Source organism: Neofelis nebulosa, chromosome 7 (assembly GCF_028018385.1).
Source record: "Neofelis nebulosa isolate mNeoNeb1 chromosome 7, mNeoNeb1.pri, whole genome shotgun sequence".
NCBI lineage: Eukaryota > Metazoa > Chordata > Mammalia > Carnivora > Felidae > Neofelis > Neofelis nebulosa.
This window is the reverse complement of record NC_080788.1, coordinates 101,571,324-101,593,592: the sequence shown is the minus strand read 5'-3', so window position 1 is coordinate 101,593,592 and position 22,269 is coordinate 101,571,324. Positions and strand designations below refer to the sequence as shown.

At 36.8% G+C, this 22,269-nt stretch overlaps 1 protein-coding gene and 1 long non-coding RNA gene across 8 annotated transcripts in view; one reads left to right on the top strand and one right to left on the bottom strand.

Annotated features, from left to right (window-relative positions):
- The window catches only part of LOC131517230 (uncharacterized), a 183,812-nt gene that overhangs the window by 14,715 nt on the left and 146,828 nt on the right, over positions 1–22,269 (bottom strand). The gene's annotated exons all lie outside the window — the stretch shown is intronic.
- The window catches only part of FERMT2 (FERM domain containing kindlin 2), an 84,543-nt gene that overhangs the window by 17,060 nt on the left and 45,214 nt on the right, over positions 1–22,269 (top strand). For all 6 annotated transcript variants that reach the window (XM_058739063.1, XM_058739062.1, XM_058739064.1 and 3 more), the window contains exon 3: positions 16,894–17,127. In XM_058739063.1, coding sequence (XP_058595046.1) covers positions 16,894–17,127 — 234 coding nt within the window. The remainder of the gene's footprint in view (positions 1–16,893; positions 17,128–22,269) is intronic.

Here is a 22,269-nt window from a genome sequence, read left to right as displayed (position 1 = left end):
TTTGTATAACCTATTAAGATCCTATAAAACACTAGCAAGAGAGGAACTTGGAAAGTTAAGTAGAGAAGTAAAATTACCAAATTTGCATTTTTAATTTTTTTAAATTTTGTAATGTTTATTTTATTTTTGAGAGAGAGAGAGAGACGGAGCATGAGCAGGGGAGGGGCAGAGAGAGTAGGAGACAGAATCTGAAGCAGGCTTCAGGCTCTGAGCTGTCAGCACAGAGCCCGACGCGGGGCTTGAACTCACGAACCACGAGATCATGACCTGAGCTGAAGTCGGACATTTAACCGAGTGAGCCACCCAGGCGCCCCCCAAATTTACATTTTATAAGATAACTTAGTTTTGCAAAAAAAATGGGATTATAGTAGTCAGGCAAGAAATGTTGAGGACTTCAACTAAGGCAATGTAAAAGGAGAGAAAGGGACAAATTCAACAGCTGTTTAAGAGGTAAGTTCCAAGAAAAACTGAGAGGAAGAAACAGAATAGGATTCAAGGAGATATATCCAATTTCAAAGATTTAAAGGTTAGGTTAATATAATTACTATTTGCATGATCTTGGTGTAGTCTTCCCTTAATTTGTTGGCTGGAGTGGAGTGGAATGGGGGACAATTATGGAGTTATGAAATATTTGCATGCTTCATTGCCAGGTTTTTGGTTTTTTTTTTTTGTACCTTATTGATTAACAAAATATGTCAGCTAAGGTAGTGTTGGGACTTTATGCAGTCTGTTTCTGTTTTTAATAGCTATGGAAAATCAGCAATATACTTCTTTGTAGAATATTAATGATCATATTATAGAAACTTAAGTCTTAGATGATGGTGTTGTGATGGAGTGTAGAATGCACTACTGAGAATTATGTTGTTAAAGAGTAGTTCTGGAAGAGGGGAGGGTCATCCTCTAAAATAAGATTAATTTAGACTTTTGAAGAGTCAAACCAGGAAGAGAGGAAATGACTTGGAAGGTATTCCAATTATTTTTAGATGGTAGAGTATTAATTTTATAATAACATAAATCTCAAATATAAAACCAAAAGTGATTACATAGTTTTTCTAGATTGCTTATTTGCTATTGACACCTGTTTGCGGTTTTCACTTGTTTTAAAGTTCAGCTTAATTTTGCATATTAGTATATGCATTCTTAAAATATTTATTTTTTTTTATTTTATTTTTTTATTTTTTTTTTTTGCATTCTTAAAATATTTAAATAGTTGCTAACAGTAACCGTTTTGAGTTTTACAGGCATACCTCAGAGATAATTGCTGGTTTGGTTCCAGACCACTGCAATAAAGTGAATATTGCAATAAAGCAAGTCAGAAGAATTGTTTTGTTTCTCATTGCATATACAAGTTATGTTTGCATTATGCTGATGTCTATTAAGTATGCAATAACAACATTATGTCTAAAGCAATGTGCATACCTTAATTAAAAAAAATACTTTTATTACTAAAAATGCTAACCACTGTCTGAGCTTTCGGTAAGTCATGGTCTTTTTGCTGGTAGAGGCTCTTGCCTTGATGTTGATGGCTGCTGACTGATCAGGGTGATAGTTGCTGAAATGGTGGGGTGGGTGTGGCCCCAGTTAATTTCTTAAAGAAATAATTTAAGACAACAATGAAGTTTGCCTCATTGATCGACTCTTCCTTTCATGAATGATTTCTCTGCAGCATGTGATGCTGTTTGATAGCATTTTATTCACAGTAGAACTTCTTTCAAAATTGGGAGTCCATGGTCTCAAACCCTCCTGCTGCTTTATCAACTAAGCTTATGTCCTATTCTAAATACTTTGTTGTCCTTTTGTGTTCATCTTTAGGAGTAGACTGCACCTCAAGAAACCACTTTATTTGCTCATGCATAAGAAACAACTTTATCCATTCAAGTTTTATTACAAGATTGCAGCAATTTAGTCCTTCAGGCTCCTCTTCTAATTCTAGCTGTCTTGCTGTTTCCACGACACTTACAGTTACTTCCTCCACTGAAGTCTTGAACTCCTCAAAGTCCTCCATGTGGGTTGGAATCCACTTCTTCCAAACTCCTGTTCATGTTAATATTTTGATCTCTTCCCATGAATCAGGAGTGTTCTTAATGGCATCCAGAATGGTGAATCCTCTCTGGAAGATTTTCAACTTACTTAGCCCAGGTCCATCAAAGGACTCACTATCCATGGCAGCATTAGCCTTATGAAATATATTTGTTAAATAATTAGACTTGATAATTGAAATGACACTTTGATCTATGGGCTGCAGAATGGATGGTGTGTTAGGAGGCTTGAAAACAACATTAATCTCATTGTACATCTTCATCAGAGCTCTTGGGGGACCAGGTGCATTTTCAATTAGCAGTAGTATGTTGAAAGGAATCTTTCTTTCTGAGCAGTAGGTCTCAACGTTGGGCTTAAAATATTCAGTAAATCATATTGTAAAAAGGTGTGCTGTCATCCAGGCTTTGTTCCATTTATAGAGCATAGGCAGAGTAGATTCAGCATAAGTCTTAAGGGCCCTAGGGATTTTTGGAATAGTCAATGAGTATTGACTTCAACTTAAAGTCATCAGCTGCATAAGCCCCTAACAAGAGAGTAAGCTTGTCCTTTGAAGCTTTGAAGCCAGGCATTGACTTCTCTCTAGCTATAGCTATGAAAGTCGCAGAAGACATCTTCCAATATAAGGCTCTTTTGTTTATATTGAAAATTTGTTTAGCGTAGCCATCTTCATTAATCTTAGCTACTAAATCTTCTTCTGGATAACTTGCATCTTCTAGGTGTTTCACCTTGCATTTTTGCAAGTTGGCTTCTGAAGTTGGCTTCTTAAACCTCATGAGTCACCTCTGCCAGTTTCAAACTTTTGTCAGCTTTCTCACCTCTCTCAGTCTTCATAGAATACAAGAATTAGGGCCCTGCTCTGGATTAGGTTTTGGTTTAAGGGAATGTTGTGGGTGGTTTGATCTTCTATCCGGACCACTAAAATCTTCTTCATACCGGCAATAAGGCTGTTTTGCTTTCTCTGGAATAGCACTTTTCTTTGAAGATTTTTTCCTTTGCATTTGCAAATTGGCTAACTGTGTTGCACAAGAGACCTAGCTTTCAGCCTCTAAGTTTAATCAGTTATAGCTTTTGATTTAAAGTGGGAGATGTGCAACACTTCCTTTTACTTCAATGTTTAGAGGCCATAACCGGGCTGTTAATTGGCCTAATTTCAGTATTGTTATTGTCAGGGAATAGGGAGGCCTGAGGAGGGGGAAAGAGATGGTGGAAAACTGGCCCGTGGAGCAGTCCGAACACATGTAACATTTATCAATTAAGTTTGCCATCACATGAGCATGGTTTGTGGTACCCCAAAATAATTACACAATGGTAGCATCACAATGGTAGGTCACAGATCACCATAACAAATACAGTAATAATGAGAAAGTTTGAAATATTGTGAAATTTACCAAAATGTGACAGACATGAAGTGAGCAAATGCTGTTGGAAAAATGATTGCAGATAGATTTGCTTGACACCCGGTTGCCACAAATGTACAATCTCTAAGAACCACAGTTATCTGTGAAGTGCAGTAAAGTGAAGCACAATAAAATGAGGTATGCTTATATTTGCTGTTATTAAATCAGTTTGAAACATTCATAATTTAAATATACATTCACATTTGGTGTTTAGAGACTGACCTGATGAGAGACTTGTGTAGTTTTGGCTGATTCTAGGCAGGACCTCCTCTATGACCAGCCCCTCCCTCTCTTGAATTACAATTTTCATGGTCTAGTTCATAATTTTCTGGTGTAATTTCTTATTTTTCTTAGTATATATCTTGAATTGATTAGCTTCTTGGTAAGTGTGTGGTGGGTGATGGGGTCCATTGTATATCAATAAATTGGTATTCCAATACATATGGATAGTATTAGAACAAGGAAATGGAATGGTTTGAATGACTATTTCCACATACCTCTTGGAGACCCTAATAGAGTGGCAGTCTCTCTGGTGATAAGGTTTCCCTGTGCCAGGGAGGCAGTGTTTACTTTGGGCAGAACTGGATCAACGTAAATTTTGTCCCTGAACCCATTTTTTCATGCTGACTATTCAGTTGACATATCAGTTAGATATCTGTGATAACTGAATTCTGATCTCATCTCTGCTACTAAGGAACTGTGGGAGCTCAAGCAAGTCACTAATTCCACTGGAGCTGGTTTCCTTATCTACAGGAAGAATTTAGATTAGGTTGAGTTTTTCTTTCTTCTCTCTCTCTCTCTCTCTCCCCCTCCCTCCCTCCCTCCCTCCCTCTCCCTCCCTCCCTCTCCCTCTCCAGGGGGATGGGGCAGAAGGAGAGAATCTTAGGTATGCTTCATGCTGGGCCTTGACATGGGACTCGATCTCATGACTGAGATCATGACCTCAGCTGAAATCAACAGTTGGACACTTAACCGACTGAGCCACCCAGGGGCCCTGGATTGGATTGATTTCTGAGGACATTTTCAGTTCCCAGTTTACATGAGCCTCATAGCAGCTCTGTGATAACTGGTGGGGGAAAGGCACAAGCTAAACAAGTTGCGGTAAGGTCTGGTGAGGTTAGACTTCGTGGAAAGTTTGTTGAACCTCTCACCAGAATTTTACTGTCTGCTGTAGCCATTTGCTTTCAAGATTTTTTTAAATCTATCCCAAAATAGTATTCTTACCAGTGCAGGTCACTTAGCTCTGGGGGAGGAAAAGCGGGTGCTAAGGAAGGGAAGGGAGGAAATACATTCCCCTTATGAAGCCTATCTCACTTCTCATTGCTCCCTCTGGGAAGACCTGGTGTTTCCACTGTATTTAATAATTTTTACCTTCCTGCAGATGTCCAGTCTACCTTCTTTCTCACTCCTGAATACATATTTCCTATACAAAATGTGCAGGATAATCATCAGGATTTCACTGTGAAATGTAAATCAATCTTAACATTAGTCCTTTGACCTCAGTTTAACAGGTCCAAATCTGTTTCTCTTCTGAATAATTTTATCTTGGTTAATGGAGTGTTGTTTAAGATTGCCACTCTTTACCCGAAGAATACAAAAACACTAACTCATAGGGATACATGCACCCTTGAGCTTGAGTTTATGGCAACATTATTTACAATAGCCAGGATATGGAAGCAGCCCAGGTATCTACCAATTGATGATTCGATAAAGAAGATGCGTATATATATATATATATATACAGTGAAATATTATTCAACTATAAAGAAGAGTGAAATCTTGTCACTTGCAATGACATGGATGGAGCTAAAGAGTATAATGCTGAGTGAAATAAGTGAGTTAGAGAAAGACAAATATTATATGATTTCACTCATGTGAAACAAAGTTTAAGAAACAAAACAAATGAGCAGAGGGGGAAAAAGAAAAACAAACCAAGAAACAGACTCTTAACTACAGAGAACAAACTGATGGTTACCAGAGGGTGGAGGGATGGGTAAAATGGATGATGGGGATTAAGGAGGCACTTTTGATGGGCACCGGGTGATTAAAATGAAAACTTAAAAAGAAAGAATGCCACTTCTGAAGTCACATTGATCTGGATTCAGAGTCTTGCTTCTGTATATACTAGCTTTATGATCTTTGGCCAAGTTATGTAACTCCTATCCTTTGGTTTTCTCATTTCTAAAACAGGGATTTTAGTAGTATTTAATGCTTAGCATTGTGTGAGAATTAAATGAGAATGTGTTAAGTTTTACCCATATATATTAAATGTTCAATGAACAAATCTTAGTGCTTTTGTTACTGTCCACTTAATTCTCAAGCTAGGAGCTTTCTAGATTTCCTCTCCACTTTCCAACTATCCTCTCTGATCTATAGTCATTATCATTAAGACCTGTGATTCTAACTTATATATGTTCATCATATTTGGCTCCTTCTCTTCAGCTTCTGCCTTAAATCAGATCCTGCTTCCAGAACATTGCAGTAAATTTCTTGCTGCCAGGCTCTTCCTTTTTCTGATTCATTCTCCATAATCCCATCATAGTTACTTTCATAAAATAATCTGATTTAGAGCCTCCATGGTCTGTAGTATAGTTCCTCTCAGCATGTGTTGGAACTCCCATGTCTCTTAAGTTCCAGGGAATATGTCACCTCTTCTTCAGAGCCCAATTCATCTGTTTCCTTATAGTTGGTTGCTTCTGTGGCATTTTGTTCTTTTACCTTTTTAGCTCATTTTACTGGTCTGTGTCCCTTACTTGGGATGGTAAGTGCCTTAGGATGGGAGGTCTTACTAATTTTATATTCCTGTGGCCTAGCTTAGTGTGGCAAATGGTAAATACTTGGAAAATGTTTATTAATTCATTTATTGATTGTGCACCTGAAGAATAATATTTTTCATCCATTTTGCTTCCTCTTTGCCTTTTAAAGGTCTGAATACTTAAAGAGACAAGAACAAGAAGGAACATCCTAAAATCAAGGGAGGGGATCCTCAGCATCCTCACCTCTGAAAGGTGAGGAGGAAGGAGAGCTGAGGACAAAAGAATACGTGATTGAATAGTGAAATTAATATCTGATGTCCTTACATTTCAGTAGATATTAGGGATAACATCATAGAGAGAATTTTAAAACTTACTGAAGCATTAATTTTACTTGTAGACCCTGTCTTTATATATTATTGGCATTTCATTAGAAACATTAGAATTTGTATATTTATTTCAGCAGTTAGAGAGGAAAGCAGAAACTAAAACTCTTCCGTCAGTAGCTTAGTAAATGTAAGAAACCTTGGCTTAAGACAACAAATTACAGCTGGAAAAGAGGAAGGAGGCAGGTTAATTCCTGGAGTTGTGCAAAGAGGACAGGGAGAAGCCAAGGACCCTAGGTTAGCAGGAAGCCCTTATCTCCCCCACAGCTTACCAGCAGTCTTGTCTTCCCTCTCTAACCCAGTTTCTGTAGATGCCACTGGTGACAGTTTTCCTTACAACATCTCAAGTTGAAACATTGTCTACATATTTCCCCCAAAAAACTTGTGATACATGTTATTTGTGTAACAGTCTGATTTGGAATGTAGCTATTGTTTGTAATGTTTCTTTGTGGTAAATGAACTTTTGGAACATAATCATTTCATACAGTAGGGTTTGTCTTGGACAAAGTAATTCATTCTTTTTAGAAGATGTGAGAAAGAAGAGGAAGTCAGTTCAGTTTGGTTTCCCCATGTCTAAGGAAATCTCCCTTGTGTTTCTGGTTAGTATAGAAGCATGTTTCAGTTCTAAAGTTGAAGACAAAATGGGTTTTTTCTTGGTGGTGTTCTCAGGGTTAATGTTTTCTTGGGGTAGTAATGAAGGGTCTTTAAAATTTTCAATATGAAGATTTATTCATTTATCAGGGATTGTGTACCAGGCAGTGTTCTAGGTGCTAGCAATATAATGGCGGTTGAAATAGACATTGTTTTCATTTTAGTGATTATAATCTAGTAGGGAAGAAAACACTTATCCCTCCCATGAACAACAAACAAAACGAATGCAAATTTTGATCATCAGTATCACAGTGTACTGAAATAGAGGATAATGGAGGGACATAGGATATTGGAAGGTTGATCTTAGGGTGGTGAAAAAGCCTTCTCTGGGAACATGAAATTTAAACTAAAATTTGAAAGATGAGAGGTATTTAGACATTCAGAGTGGAATAGCATGTGCACAGCACCTGAGGCAGGAAAGAGGTTATTAGTTCTTGGAATAGAAGGAGGAAAGTGTGGTTGAAGCAGAGGAAGGGTAATAGCACAAGGTAAACTCAGAGAAGTAAATAACCCATAGTGTGTGGGGCTTTGTAGACTGCGATAAGGCATTTGGATTTTATTTTGAGTGCATTTGGAAGCTGTTAAAGTCTTTTCAGCAGGGGAATGACATGAGTGTTGAGTAGATCACCTTGGATATTATGTGGAAAGTGCTGAAACTGGTTAGGAGGCTGTTCCAGTGGTCAGTGGAAGAGGTGATAGTGACCTGAACAAAATAAGTTCATGCCAGTGGAAACTGGAGAGTTTGGGAAGTTGAACTGAAAGGACTGCTGATAAATGTGGGGGATGGTGGGGAAAGAAGAATCCATTACCTCTAGATTCTGGCTTGAGCAACTGGGTTGGTAGTTAGTGCTATTTAGTGATAGTAGGAATTGGAGAAAATTGGGTTGTTTTGGATATACTAAGTTTGAGATGCTTGCGAGACATCCAGATGCAGATATGGGATAGGCAGTAGGTTGTATAAGCTAGTGCTCTATGCAGAAGGTTGGGCTGGAGATAAAAAATTAGAAATGTTAAGTGTATAGATGCCATTTAATGCCATGGGAATGGATGAGATACCTTAGGGGGCCAGTATAAGAAGTGTGGTTCCTAGAAGGTGGGAAGAGCAGCAGAGCATAGTTAATAGGATGGGTTTGAGATAAATAGACATTTAGACACTTCTTTTATCATAACACAAAGGCAGAAGATCTGTACGGATTCAAATGCAAGAGGGTTTTAGATTTGGTTGGCATGTAAGTGAAATAGTTCCAGTCTGATAGTTTCTGTATTTTCTGAAGTAGAATCCATGATTATCTACCTAGAAGGAGGGAGGATAGTCATGAATTTGAGGAAGGTTATGAAGGTTGAAATATAGCAGTGGATGAAAGAAACCTAGGATTGCCCAGTGGTGTCTTAGACCCTGATGATAATAAAATTTATAATAGAGGCATACTTTGGAGATACTTTGGATTCCGTTCTCAACCACCACAATAAAATGAATATCCCAATAATATAGTCTAATAAAATTTTTGGTTTCCCAGTGCATATAAAGTTATGTTTACACTATAGTCTGTTAAGTGTGCAGTAGCATTATGTCTAAAAAACAGTATACATACCTTAATTTAAAAATAGTTTACTACTAAAAAATGCTATCATCTGAGCCTTCAGCAAGTCATAATCACTGATCACAGATCACTAAAACAAAAATTAAAAGTTTGAAATATTGCAAGAATTACCAAACTGTAACAGAAGCACAGAGTGAGCAAATGCTTTTGGAAAAATGGTGCCAGTAGATTCGCTCAAAGCTGGGTTGCCGCAAAGCAAGTACAATAAAACAAGTTGTGCCTGTAATTGTTTCAGTCAGTCTGGTTGTGAAGTAAAGGAGGGAAGATCCTCTAAGTTTGGTAGAGGAGTGATTAGGCACTATAAGTAAATGGTGCAATGGAAGGGTTTGAAAGTCTTATTTTGGAGGTCAAGAGGACCCTGGCCTGTGATGTGGACTGGCCTGGTCGGTTTGCATGGCTTGCTTGCAGTGGTGTCAGAACCAGTTGTTTATTAGTAGCTTTGTTAATAGCTTACTAGGATCGAAGAGTTTTTTGCCATCAGTAAAGACGGTAAATTCTTGACATGCAGTAGTTATTACCACCTAATTTGGGGTTTTAAGAGGATCCCAAAACAAAAGGAAATAGCAGAAAGTGTACATAATATTTGCGCAGTAGAAAAATATCTGTTTACAAAAAATAAGGCATGTGCCCAGCAAGTGTCTGTGTACTTATAATTTAAAATAAAATGTTGACTTAGCAAAGATAATCTAATGTAAACTTTGCTTCTGGTTTATGGGAGTTATGAGAATGCTAAACAAATTTTGTAGTTCCTTCCTGAATGAATATTATTTCTTAAATATGCAACTAGAAATCTAAGCTACTTAAAAGTAACATCTTGTTTCCTGTTTATTTCAAACTGTTACTAATTAGTTACTTATTTTTAAAATGTGAGTACTTGAACAAGTTAATTCAGTTAACTTTCTATTTGGCTTTTTTTACTTTTAAACAATTAAAATTTTTAATTTTTTATTTCATTTATTATTTTTTTTATACATAGTTTATTTTGAGAGAGAGAGAGAGAGTGCACGTGAGCAGGAGAGGCAGGAGAGGCGCAGGGAGTGAAAGAAAATCCCAAGGAGGCTCCCTGCTGTCAGCGTGGAACCTGATGCAGGGCTCAAACCCACGAACCATGAGAGCATGACCTGAGCCCAAATCAAGAGTCAGACACTTAACTGACTGAGCCATCTAGGTGCCCCTAAAATTTTTTTAAAATGAAAGTAAATAGTTGCGTTTTAGAGTTGCATATCAAAATGGTCAAGAAGGAATTGTGGCCCTATTAGGACAAGATTAAATAGTGTGTTAATAGTGTATCCCCTTTCTCTGTTCATATTTTCTAGAGTGTAAGATAGCTGTCATTGCATAAAGAGGGACATATTTTCTGTAGCAGAAAGCATTTGAAATATTTGCTTTTCTTTTGTGACTCATGGAGCTGGTGAATGCCTCAAAGCCATTTGGTGTAGAATAAGCAATATTTGTATACTTAGCACCCCAATAATGAAACCCTAAGCCTTCTGTTCCTTAGAAGACACATGTGGTGTCTTTGTAGGATACTCAGCTACATGAATTTGAGCATTCTGTTACGGTCAAGGAGGAAGATTTATATTGATTCAGTTAGTGTTTTAGCCATTTGCTATTTTAATGATATGAATTTGCATGCCTAGCAAATAGTGTTATTTTTATGTGGAACAGAGCACAACATGATTGGATCTTTTAAATAAGGAAGGAATAGGGGCACCCGGGGGCTCAGTCGGTTGAGCGTCCGACTTCCACTCAGGTCATGATCTCACAGGTCATGAGTTTTAGCCCTTTATCAGGTTCTGTGCTGACAGCTCAGAGCCTGAAGCCTGCTTCAGATTCTGTGTCTCCCTCTCTCTCTCTGCCCCATCCCCACTCATGCTCTGTCTCTCTCTCTCTGTCTTAAAAATAAATAAAACATTTTAAAAAATTAAATAAGGAATACAGGAGTAATTCTTTCCAGAATCCTGGCAAAGTGTGTTTTTTTTAATTAATTAATTAATTTAAATAAAAAACTTATTTTTAAATTCAAGTATAATTAATGTGCACTGTTATATTAGTTTCAGGTGTACAACATAGTGATTCAACAATTCTATACATTATTCAGTGTTGGCAAAATATTTTGAAAAATCAGCACATACTAATAAAATTTATTATAGAAGATCTTTATTGGGTATACGAAATTAAAAATAGTTCTTGAATTCTAAAAAATTACTAAAAAGGCAAAATTGATGAATAATGTTTTGTCCCCTAAAAAAAGAAAACAAACAGTGACTTTATTGTATATTTTCCCTTAGGTTTTCTTTCTGAGAAGGTTTGTATTTGTGGTATGTTGCTTCTGACTATCTAGATAAAAAATTTAAAATCACAGTATACCATATGTGCTAACTAACTTGGATGTAAATTTAAAAATAAAATTTTAAAAATTAATTTAAAAAAAAAAGAATATGTTAAATAGGGGTGCCTGGCAGGTCAGTTTGAAGAGCATGTGACTCTTGACCTTGGGATCATGAGTTTGAGCCCCTGTACATCTATACATTGAGTGTAGACATTAAATAAATAAACTTTTCTAAAAGGGTAAAATGAATGAATGAATGAATGAATGAATGGTTCGGGGGGGGGGGGAAAGGTCTTTGTACCATATTTGTAACTGATATGAAAGTTTGAATTATGTAAAAATTTTATGAGTTGTAAAAAGTTTTCTTATAATTTTTCTCAATTTAAAAAATATTTAATTTCTTAAGTCATACAAAAATAAATAAAATCACAATATACCAAATAAAAGGAGGTGGTTACACTATACCTAGAATATAACTGAAAATTGTAACATTGGAAAAATTGACCATTAGAACGTGGTTGAGCGTGATCTACCCCTTGAATGGTTTTATAATGCTGATAAAACAAGTCCCTTTATGGTGATGCTTGCTAACTCCTCCCATGCGTGGCAAGTACTAGGCCGATTATTCGTGTGTGTGTGTGTGTGTGTGTGTGTTTGTTACATTCAGTTGTCTGATGCTGTGTTTGAAACACCAAGGCTGCCATTCTGAAGAATCAGAAATGTTTGTTTTGAACTTGGTGCAGGGCCTAGATTTTGATGTAGAAGGGAGTTACATACATGGAAAGTTGTTCTAAAGTTTTAGATTATGCAAACGTTTCTTTATAAATCTAATACCACACAAAACAATAAACCATTATTTTACTAATCAATAGCATTTTCATTTGCTTTTCATTATTTATTCAGAATTATTTATAGATGTCCATTTTATTTTTACAATCAGCATGGGAGCACCTGGGTGGCTCAGTCAGTTTAAGTGTCCGACTCTTAATTTCAGCTTCATGTCATGATCTCACAGTCTTGGGATCAACCCCCGAGTCAGTCCATGCTGGGCATAGAGTCTGCTTAAGATTTTCTCTGTCTCCCTCTACCCCTCCCCTGAGTTCTCGTTCATTCTCTCTCTCTCTCTCTCTCTCAAATAAATAAATAAATAAATAAATAAATAAATAAATAAAATCAACATAAAGTTTTTATGCTTCTACTCAGTCTTTAATTGGAGGAATATATAAACATGTGTTGTGTGAAATCTACCCTTGCGCACATAGTGTTTATGGCAGTTACAGTTGCATATGTTATGGTTTAACTTGTCACTGTAGAGACAAGCTGTACTGTAATGTACTAGATAACTTAAGTACTTTCAAGAGCTGTTGCACCAGGATACACTGCTTTACACGCAAACACACGAAATTTGTTCCGTTTTACAGTTGGCTCTTATGCTTGCCTTGTTGAATGTTTCTCAATTGGTATAATATCATTTTTCTCAGGATTCTGATCAGTGTATAAAATTTGTCTTTGCTGCTTCTGAATAGACTAGCTATATTCTTGTGATATCCTAGGGGATATCACAAGCCAGTTGTGGGACTTGACGTGTAGATATTAGTTTCAAAGTAGGATACATAGTATAATACGAAGCCAACACCAAAGGAAGATTTTCTAGAAGGTGAGAAAACATTGTTTTGCGTATTTAAGAGAGCTCAGTCAAGTCTCTAAAAAGTTTTGAAGTCAAACTGTGACACAGTGACTGTTGAAGAACAAATTAAGGAATGATGGTCATTATTAATGTATTTTGAGCTTCACAGGATTATTCTAGTCTCTGTTTAAATGATATGTAACAGCTTTCCCTTCTTAAAAACAAAACTAAAAATACTCCTTGGACTTGCCATCCCTTTCTGTCCATCTGCCATCCATTATTGTGCTCCTTGCTGTAACAAAATACTCAGGAAAAGCTCTCTGTATTCCTTAATACTGTTTCCTCACTGCCCAGCCATTGCACTCAGACTTTCATCATTTCCACTCCCACATTAATTTCTTACCCAGTCTCTCAGTGTCACTCTCAATTTGCATACCTGTACCTCTGCATTTCTTCAAAATTATTAGTAAAGATTTTGAAACTTAACACTCCCTTGCTTAAAACCAGTTGCTAGACACACACCAAGAATGCTTTGGGCTGGGTCCAGGCATTAGTATATTTGAATAGTTGCTCAGATAATTCTAATATCAGGCTGAAAGCCCCTGCTCTAGTGGCTTCTCTCATCCTCATAATAAAAGTTACACCACTTTATAACCTACAAGGCTCCTGACTAGTTCTCTGATGTCATCTCCTACCTATTTTCTTCACTGCCTCCCTCTACTATATTGGCCTTCTTCAAAGATGCCAGGACTTTGTTCTTAGCATCACTGTGTCTGTAGTACTAGAAAGTACCTCTGGCACACTGTATTTGTTTAGTGGATATTTGTTCAAGTAATATTTTATGCATGCTGTTTGTTCTTATTCTGTAGTAGCAATTACCCTATAATTAAAGCCAGTTAGGTTCCTGGTGTTTAAGAATGCTACCAAAAATCCTGTTTGAACATTATGTCACAGTCTCCCAGGGTCCAGCCATCCCATCTTCCAACATGTCTACTAATTTTGCTGTCAGAATGCCTGCTTTTCTCGGTTTTTGTCTCTTGGCATGTGCACTGTTGACACTTCTGATCTTTTTTGGTGTCCTGTTTCTGCTTTTATTTTGTGTAATTTTTCTTTATTGTTAATCACATTTTCTGTGGATAAAAAAAAAGAGTGCTCTTACCAGTCAATAAGATTTTCTTCTATAGGTAAACAGTCTACTCATAGGATGTCTAGTACATAATCTTTGGATCTTATCTACGTTTATTCTTGATGGATGCAGGTGGGCTGCTCCTTTGTTGTGAGAAAGGGAGGTGGAATAGATGGGGAGGGTCAGATTCTTAAAGAGGAAGATCAGGGGATGTACCTGTTTCTGGGGTTAGAGTTTGAAGACTACTTAATGCAAAGTTGAGATTTTCATCTCATCAGGGGCCTACAAAGTTTTTCTGTAGAAGTCTTGATACAAATATTTGGGGCTTTGTGAGTTTGCTCTGCCTGAGTGAATGGTGGCCAGCATGACAGCCGGAAAGTACTAGGAATTTAATGGCTCTGGGAGTAGTCTTTAACCAAGAAAGTGGTTAGATACCCCAGCTTCTCTTTTCTTAGTGGGGACAATTCTTAGGCATGTTCTACATAATTCCTCGGAGGGTCTCTAGCACGACTGAACTCCAGTTATCCACAGCAGTCAATGAACCCTTAATAGACTTTTCTCCATCTGTCTACTGTTCTTAATCCCCTCAAGTGTGCTTCTTACCAAAGTACTCATCTCAGGTTTGCCTTTTGGGGGAACCCAAGTGATAGAAGTCTGTGTTTGCAAACTATTGCTGTAATTAGTAGGGTACAGCTTTTTCTTCCCTTCTCTCCCCAGTGGGAGATAAGGCTTCCTTAATGGTTGACATTGGCACCAGAGTACAATATAGCGAATGGACTGAGATAAGGGGAAGAAAGTATTGTATGCCTACCTATCATTAATTCAGTTCAGTTCAGCCTTACTCAACTCGGTTCATTCTTTGCAGGTTATCTTTTTCCGCCTTAGGTTCTCTATTCAGGAAGAGAAAAGTAAACTGTCTATAACGTGTGACAATTTATCTCACAGTAAATGAAAAGGTCCCAACCTTGGTGATTTTCTGTGAGCTGGATCAGATTTGCGGTTTCTGAAAGTTAATTGACAAATCCTGTGCTGGAAAATAATTTAAGATACAAGTGAGTGCTTATAAGACAGGAGTTACATATATTTCCACAGCCAAACTTCAAATAACATGATTGGGTTTTCCCAAATTTCCCAAAATTTCAAAATGGCAATATAATCTTGCAAATAACTATAGTTCTCCCATTAAAGTACTTACTAATGGATTTTTTTTTTAACACCTAGAGAATTGAAAGTCTTTTTCCACTTGTGACGTGTTTTCTTTCACAATGAGTAGTTCGATCATGTAATGTAAGTTTGACCATTAGAGAAGGTGTTTCTAGGCACATATTCAATGTGGAAATTTTATTTTTTACTACATGAGGCTTTCAGGTATACAAGTTGTGTTTTTAAAAAGTTCCATATTTGGGGTGCCTGGGTGGCCCAGTTAAGTGTCTGACCCTTGATTTTGACTCAGGTCATGATCTCACTGTTTGTGCATTCGTTCGTGGGTTTGAGCCCCGTGTCTGTGCTGTCAGCACAGAGCCTGCTTGGGATTCTCTGTCTCCCTCTCTCTCTCTCTGCCCCTTTCCCGCTTGTGCTCTCTCTCTCTTTAAAAATAAATAAATAAGCCTTTTTTAAAAAAGAGTTTCATACTAGTATATGCTTTTAAGCTCATGTTTTTAAAGTTGACCAATGCTTTTTAAAATCTGTATTAAAATGAGCTTTTTATAGTAATAGCTTTTGTTTTTACTTGCAAGAAGGTTATTTTCTAGGTTTTTTTATTCCCCTGGAAGGCTTTGTTTGGCTGCTCTTTTTTTGAAATATCCTGTCCCCATTTTTAGTTCCTACTTCAATGCATAAGTGATCTAAAAAGTCTCTACTTTTATTGCTATTTAAAAACTAGCTGAAGGGGTGCCTGGGTGGCTCAGTCGGTTAAGCGTCTGACTTCGGCTCAGGTCATGATCTCACGGTCCGTGAGTTCGAGCCCCGCGTCGGGCTCTGTGCTGACAGCTCAGAGCCTGGAGCCTGCTTCATATTCTGTGTCTCCCTCTCTCTCTGCCCCTCCCCTGTTCATGCTCTGTCTCTCTCTGTCTCAAAAATAAATAAACGTTAAAAAAAGTATAAAAAAAATAAAATAAAAACTAGCTGAGGTTGGATTTTATTTTGCAGGTTTTTTGTTATGATCTGCTTTATTGAGGGAAGCCAGATCTTGTGTTTATTCCTTAATTTGATTTCATCTACTATAATTGCAGAAGGCTGTAAAATAGTTTAACAGGTATTAATGTTTTCTGTTATGCTTGTATCAAAATATGGTGCAGCGAGTTGGGTCAGTGTAACTTGTAAGTTACTTGGAATGTATTTGGGACAGCCTTTATGGTTGGGATATAGTTTCTTGGGTTTTGTTGTTGTTTTCTCTTACTCATGGGTTTTGTTTCACATGCTCTTCTTAACCTAGTATATTCGTTTTTGTTCACTTTGATTCCGCATCTTACTCTTCAGTACTCCTTACGCACCTCAGCACACATCTGCAGCCTCATAAACAAACCTCAGCCTTCTCGCCTGCCCTATCAGAATAGTGTCCATTCCTCAAAGCTGGGCTCAGAACCTACCAACTCAACCTCATTAATTTTTCCGAGTCTAGTCCCCAGGGTTCTCCTTGTTCTCTGAGTGACTCTAGTGTCATTCTTCATGCTGTGTGTCCCATATTGCACCTGATGTAAGCATTATTAGTTATCCTGTATATGGCCTCAGCTACCTTGTTTATGGCCTTTCACAGGCAGAGGGTGTTTTCTCAGCTATTTAGTATTTCTTTTGTACCTATCACATAAAGACACTTAGTATTTAATTAGTTGCTTGTATTAAACACCCAATTTAGTTTTCCTCTTGTAATTTCTCTTAAGGTAATCTTAGTGATTTTTTTTAAGTGTTTTATTTATTGCTTGTTTTTTTATAGACGTAAAAAAAGATTGGTCTGACCATGCTATTGCTTGTTTTTTTATAGATGTAAAAAAAGATTGGTCTGACCATGCTCTCTGGTGGGAAAAGAAGAAAACTTGGCTTCTTAAAACACATTGGACCTTGGATAAGTACGGCATTCAGGCAGATGCCAAGCTTCAGTTCACCCCCCAGCACAAACTTCTCCGCCTACAACTTCCCAACATGAAGTATGTGAAGGTGAAAGTGAATTTCTCTGATAGAGTCTTCAAAGCTGTTTCTGACATCTGTAAGACTTTTAGTAAGTATTAAATTCTTCTTGAAATTATGAGTTGTGTGACATATATATGACTGATATTGACCCTTAGCTTATTTCATGGAATAGGGATTGGGATGAGCTATCTATGTTTGTATATGTGTGTTCATTTTTCACTTCATTCTTTAAAGTTTTGTATTCCTTTAAGATAAATTGTTGAGGTAAGATGGATCAGGAGGAGTCTAACATAGGCTCTTGACTTACTAGAAGTGTATCAGGTATGTATTATTATGTAATACTTCATTCTGATGACTTAATTTATTTCTTGGGAAGGAGAAGAAAAAAGGCATTATTTTCAGAGTGTAGCTTTTGCATTGTTTTCTTTCATGTAAGTCTCCTTTTGATTTTAGTGATTCAGGCAGATTGTGTCACTTCTTTCACTGAAGGTCCTGACACAGCTCTTAAGGAAATGACTATGAGTATTGTCTTCCTTAAGCAGTCTACAACTTGAACTGTCTTATAGTAATTCTCTTTATGCCTTCTGAAATGAAATGTGGATTATTTTTGGCTGACCCAGTTATGTCATGACAGAAGGTATTCAACGATCAGAGAAAATGTGAACTATTGTCATTATCACTGGTACATAATTCTGATGTAGCATAGATTTAGGGGAGCTTTAGGACATTACTATTTTGATCTAATGACTGAAATTACAGTGTTGTTTTTTTTTTATGTTTAATGGAATTTTTTGGAAAAAATAAAATACAGAAAAGTATAAGGAATTATATAAAAATTACCTAATTCCTGTTATCTTAGAATTAATACCTGAAATTTTTGCCATTTGGCAAAACTTTTTTTTAAAAAGTGATAATAATATAGGTAAACTTCTTGAGTCACATTCTCATAATTTCCCTTCACAAAGCTATCAGTATCATAAGTTACTGTGTATTCCTCTAGTACTTTTAAAAAAACATTAACACACACATGCACATGAATTTATCCATATTTGTGTGTGTGTGTATATCCATAAGCAAGATGTTACTGCCATTGCTCTGTGGGTGTTTTTGTTTTGTTTTGTTTTTTTGCAGTTTTGTATTTGTATGCACAAGTTTCTCAAGTGGTTGGTTATACAGTAGTCCCCCAATTTTGTGTCCCGGTAGAAGAATGAAACCACAGATAGTAGTACCTCTATATATACTGTGCTTTTTCCTATACATACATACCTTTGATAAAGTTTAATTTATAAATCAGGCACAATAAGAGATTAATAATAGATAAGAAGGTAGAACAGTTATAAAGATATACTGCAATAAATGTCCTATGAATTGGTTTCTCTCTCAAGATATCTTATTGTCCTGTATTTTCACTTCTTGTGATGAGAAAATGCCTACATGATGAGATGAAGTGCGGCAAATGATGTAGGCATTGTGACATAGAGTTAGGCTACTACTGACCTTCTGCTGATATGTCAGAAGGATCATCTGCTTCAGACCACAGTTAACTGAAACCATGGAAAATAAAATCATGAATAAGGGGCAGACTGCTGTACCAGTTTACATTCCAACCATCAACATATGAAAATCCATTGTCCCAAAATGTCACTAACACTTGAATATTGTTGGGTTTTAGTGTTTGGTTCTTTGAGTGAAAAAATAACAGTATTTCATTTTAATTTATAAAGCTAAGTATGTTTTCGTATCTGTATTAGCCATCTAAAGTTCTTGTGTTTTAAAAAACTAGAGGAGGGGAACCTGGGTGGCTCAGTCAGTTGAGTGTCTGACTCTTGACATGCTTAGGTCATGATCCTGGGGTTGTGGGATCAAGCCCCATGTAGGGGGCTCTGTGTTGAGTGTGGAGCCTGCTTAGTATTCTTTCTCTCCTCCTCTGCCCCTCGCTCGCGTGCTCTCTCTCTGAAATAAAAATTTTAAAAAAAGGGAAAAACCTTTATTTTTTAGAGAAGTTTTTAGAGCAGTTTTAGGTTCATAGCAAAATTGAACAGAAAGTACAGAGGGTTCCCATTTACCCTGTGTCCCCACACATGTACAACCTCCCGCTGTCAACATCCCACACCAGAGTGGCACGGTTGATAAGCCTACACTGCACACATCATTATCATCTAGAGTTCAGGGCTTACACTAGGATTCACTCTTGGTATTATATAGTCTGTGGGTTTGGACAAATGCATAATGCCATTTGTCTATCATAGTATCATGCAGATCAGTTTCACTGCCCTAAAAATCCTCTGTGCTCTGTCTATTCATCCTTCCCTCTCTCCCAACCCCTAGCAGCCACTAATCTCTTTACAGTTATTCCATAGTTTTGCCTTTTCTAGAATATCCTACAATTGGAGTCATTCACTATGTAGTCTCTTCAGATTGCTTCCTTTGTATAGTAATATGCATTTAAGTTTCCTCCGTATCTTTTCATGGCTTGATAGCTTATTTCTCTTTAGCAGTGAGTAATATCCCATTATCTGGATGTACCACACTTTATTTCTCCACTTATCTACTGAAGAGTATCTTAGATATTTCCAAGTTTTGTAGTTAGTAAGTAAAGCTGCTGTAAACATTCATGTGGAGGCTTTTGTATGGACCTATGTTTTCAACTCCTTTGGGTAAATCCTAAGGAGTGTGATTGTTGGATCACATGGTAAAAATAGGTTTAGTTGTTTAAGAAGCCACCAAACTGTCTTCCAGAGTAGCTGTACCATTTTGCATTCGTGCCAGCAATGAGTAAGAGTTCTTATTGTTCTGAATCCTTACCAGCATTTGGTGGTATCAGTGTTCTGGATTGTGGCCATTTCGATAAATGTACAGTGACATTTTATTATTTTAATTTTTATTTCCCTGATGACATAAGATGTGGAGCATCTTTTCATATGCTCATTTGCCATGTGTACATCTTCTTTGGTGACATGTCTGTTAAGGTCTTTGGCCTTTTTTTTTTTTTTTTTTTTTTTTTTTTTTTTTTTTTTTTTTGAGGGAGAGACAGAGCATGAGCAGGGGAGGGACAGAGAGAGAAGGAGACACAGAATCCGAAGCAGGCTACAGGCTCTGAGCTGTCAGCACAGAGCCCAACAACATGGGGCTCGAACTCATGAACTGAGAGATCATGACCTGAGCCAAAGCCGGACACTCAACCAACTGAGCCACCCAGGCGCCCCCTTTGGCCTATTTTTTAATCAGGTTGTTTTCTTATTGTTGAATTTTAAGAGTTGGCGTATTTTGGATAACAGTACTTTATTAGATATTCCACTGTCTGGTTTGTCTTTCTATTCTCTGACAGTTTCTTTCAGAGAACAGAAAATTTTAATTTTAATGAAGTCTAGCTTATCAGTTATTTCTTTCATGGATCATGCCTTTGTCATCATATCTAAAAAGTCATCAGTAAACCAAAGGTCATCTAGATTTTTTTCTATGTTACTTAGGGGTTTTACAGTTTTTTATTGTACACTTAGGACTGTGATCCATTTTGAGTTAATTTTTGTGAAGGGTGTAAGGTCTGGTTCTAAATTATTTTTTACTCATGGATGTCCAATTGTTCTAGCATCATATATTGAAAAAGTATCTTTCCTCCATTGTATTGCCTTTGCTCTTTTGTCAAAGAACAGTTGATTTTATTTATATAGGTCTATTTCTGGGCACTATATTTCTGTTCCACTGATCTATTTGCTTTTTTTTTTTTTTTTTCCCAGTAGCACCCTATCTTGATTATGTTACTTTTATAGTGTGTCTCGAGGTCATGTAGCATCAGTCTTCCAACTTTGTTCTTCTCTCTTGATATGGTGTTGACTATTCTGGGTCTTTCGCCTTTCCACATAAACCTTAGAATTAGTTTGTTGGTATTCATAAAATAACTTCCTGGGATTTTGATTGCATTGAATCTGTAGATCAAGTTGAGAAGAGCTGACATCTTAACAATATTGTGTGTTCATATCCATGAAAATGGAACATCTCTCCATTTATTTATTTCTTGATTTCTTTCATCACAGTTTTGTAGTTTTCCTCATTTAGATCTTATACATATTTTGTTTGATTTATACACAAGTACTTCTTTTTGTGTATGTTAATGTAAATAGTATCATGTTTTAGGGGCACCTGGGTGGCTCAGTTGGTTGAGCATCCGACTTTGGCTCAGGTCATGATCTCACGGTTCATGAGTTCAAGGCCTCACATTGGGTTCTGTGCTGACAGCTCAGAGCCTGGAGCCTGCTTTGGTTTCTGTGTCTCCCTCTCTGTCTCTGCCCCTCCGCTGCATGCTGTCTGTCTCTCTGTCTCTGTCTCAACAATGAGTAAATATTTAAAAAGTTTTTAAAAATACTTAAGAAAATAGTATCATGTTTTATATTTCAAATTCCACTTGTTCATTGCTGGTATATAGGAAGGCAATTTACTTTTGTACCTTTACTATGTGTCCTGCAACCTTGCTATAATTATTTGAGGAGTTTTTGTTGATGCATTCAGATTTTCTATAGGGATGATGATCATACCTGTGAATAAAGACAGTCTTCTCCGTCCCAGTCTGTATACCTTTTATTCGCTGTTCTTACTGCATTAGCTAGTACTTCAAGTAAGATATTGAAAGGCGGTGGTAAGAGAGGATATCATTGCCTTGCTCTTGATCTTAGTGGGAAAACTTCCAACTTTATCACCATTAAGTGTGTCCTTAGCTAAAAGGTTTTTGTAGGTATTCTTTATCAGGTTGAGAAATGTGCCTCTATGCTCATTTACTGAGATTTTAATCATGAATGGGTATTAGACCTTGTCTTTTTTTTTTTTTTTTTACATCTTTTGGTATAATCATGTGATTTTTTTTAAAATTTAGTCTTTTGATGAGATGAATTATGTTGATTTTTGGATGTTGAACCACCCTTGTATGGTTGGCATAAATCCCACTGGGTCGCAATGTATAATTCTTTTTATGCATTGTTGGAATCTACTTGCTAATATTTTGTTGAAGATTTTTGCATAGATATTAGCCTATTATAGTTTACTTATAATGCCTTTGGTTTTTGGTATTAGAGTAATGCTGGCCTCATAGAATGATTAATCCGTCTGCATACATGAAACTAGAGTCCCACAAAGAATGGGAGTTGGGGAAAGGGACACAAATTATTTGAAGAACTGATGGTTTAAACCATAACCCACCATAAATCCACAGATCTAAGAAATGCAATGATCCTAGAAC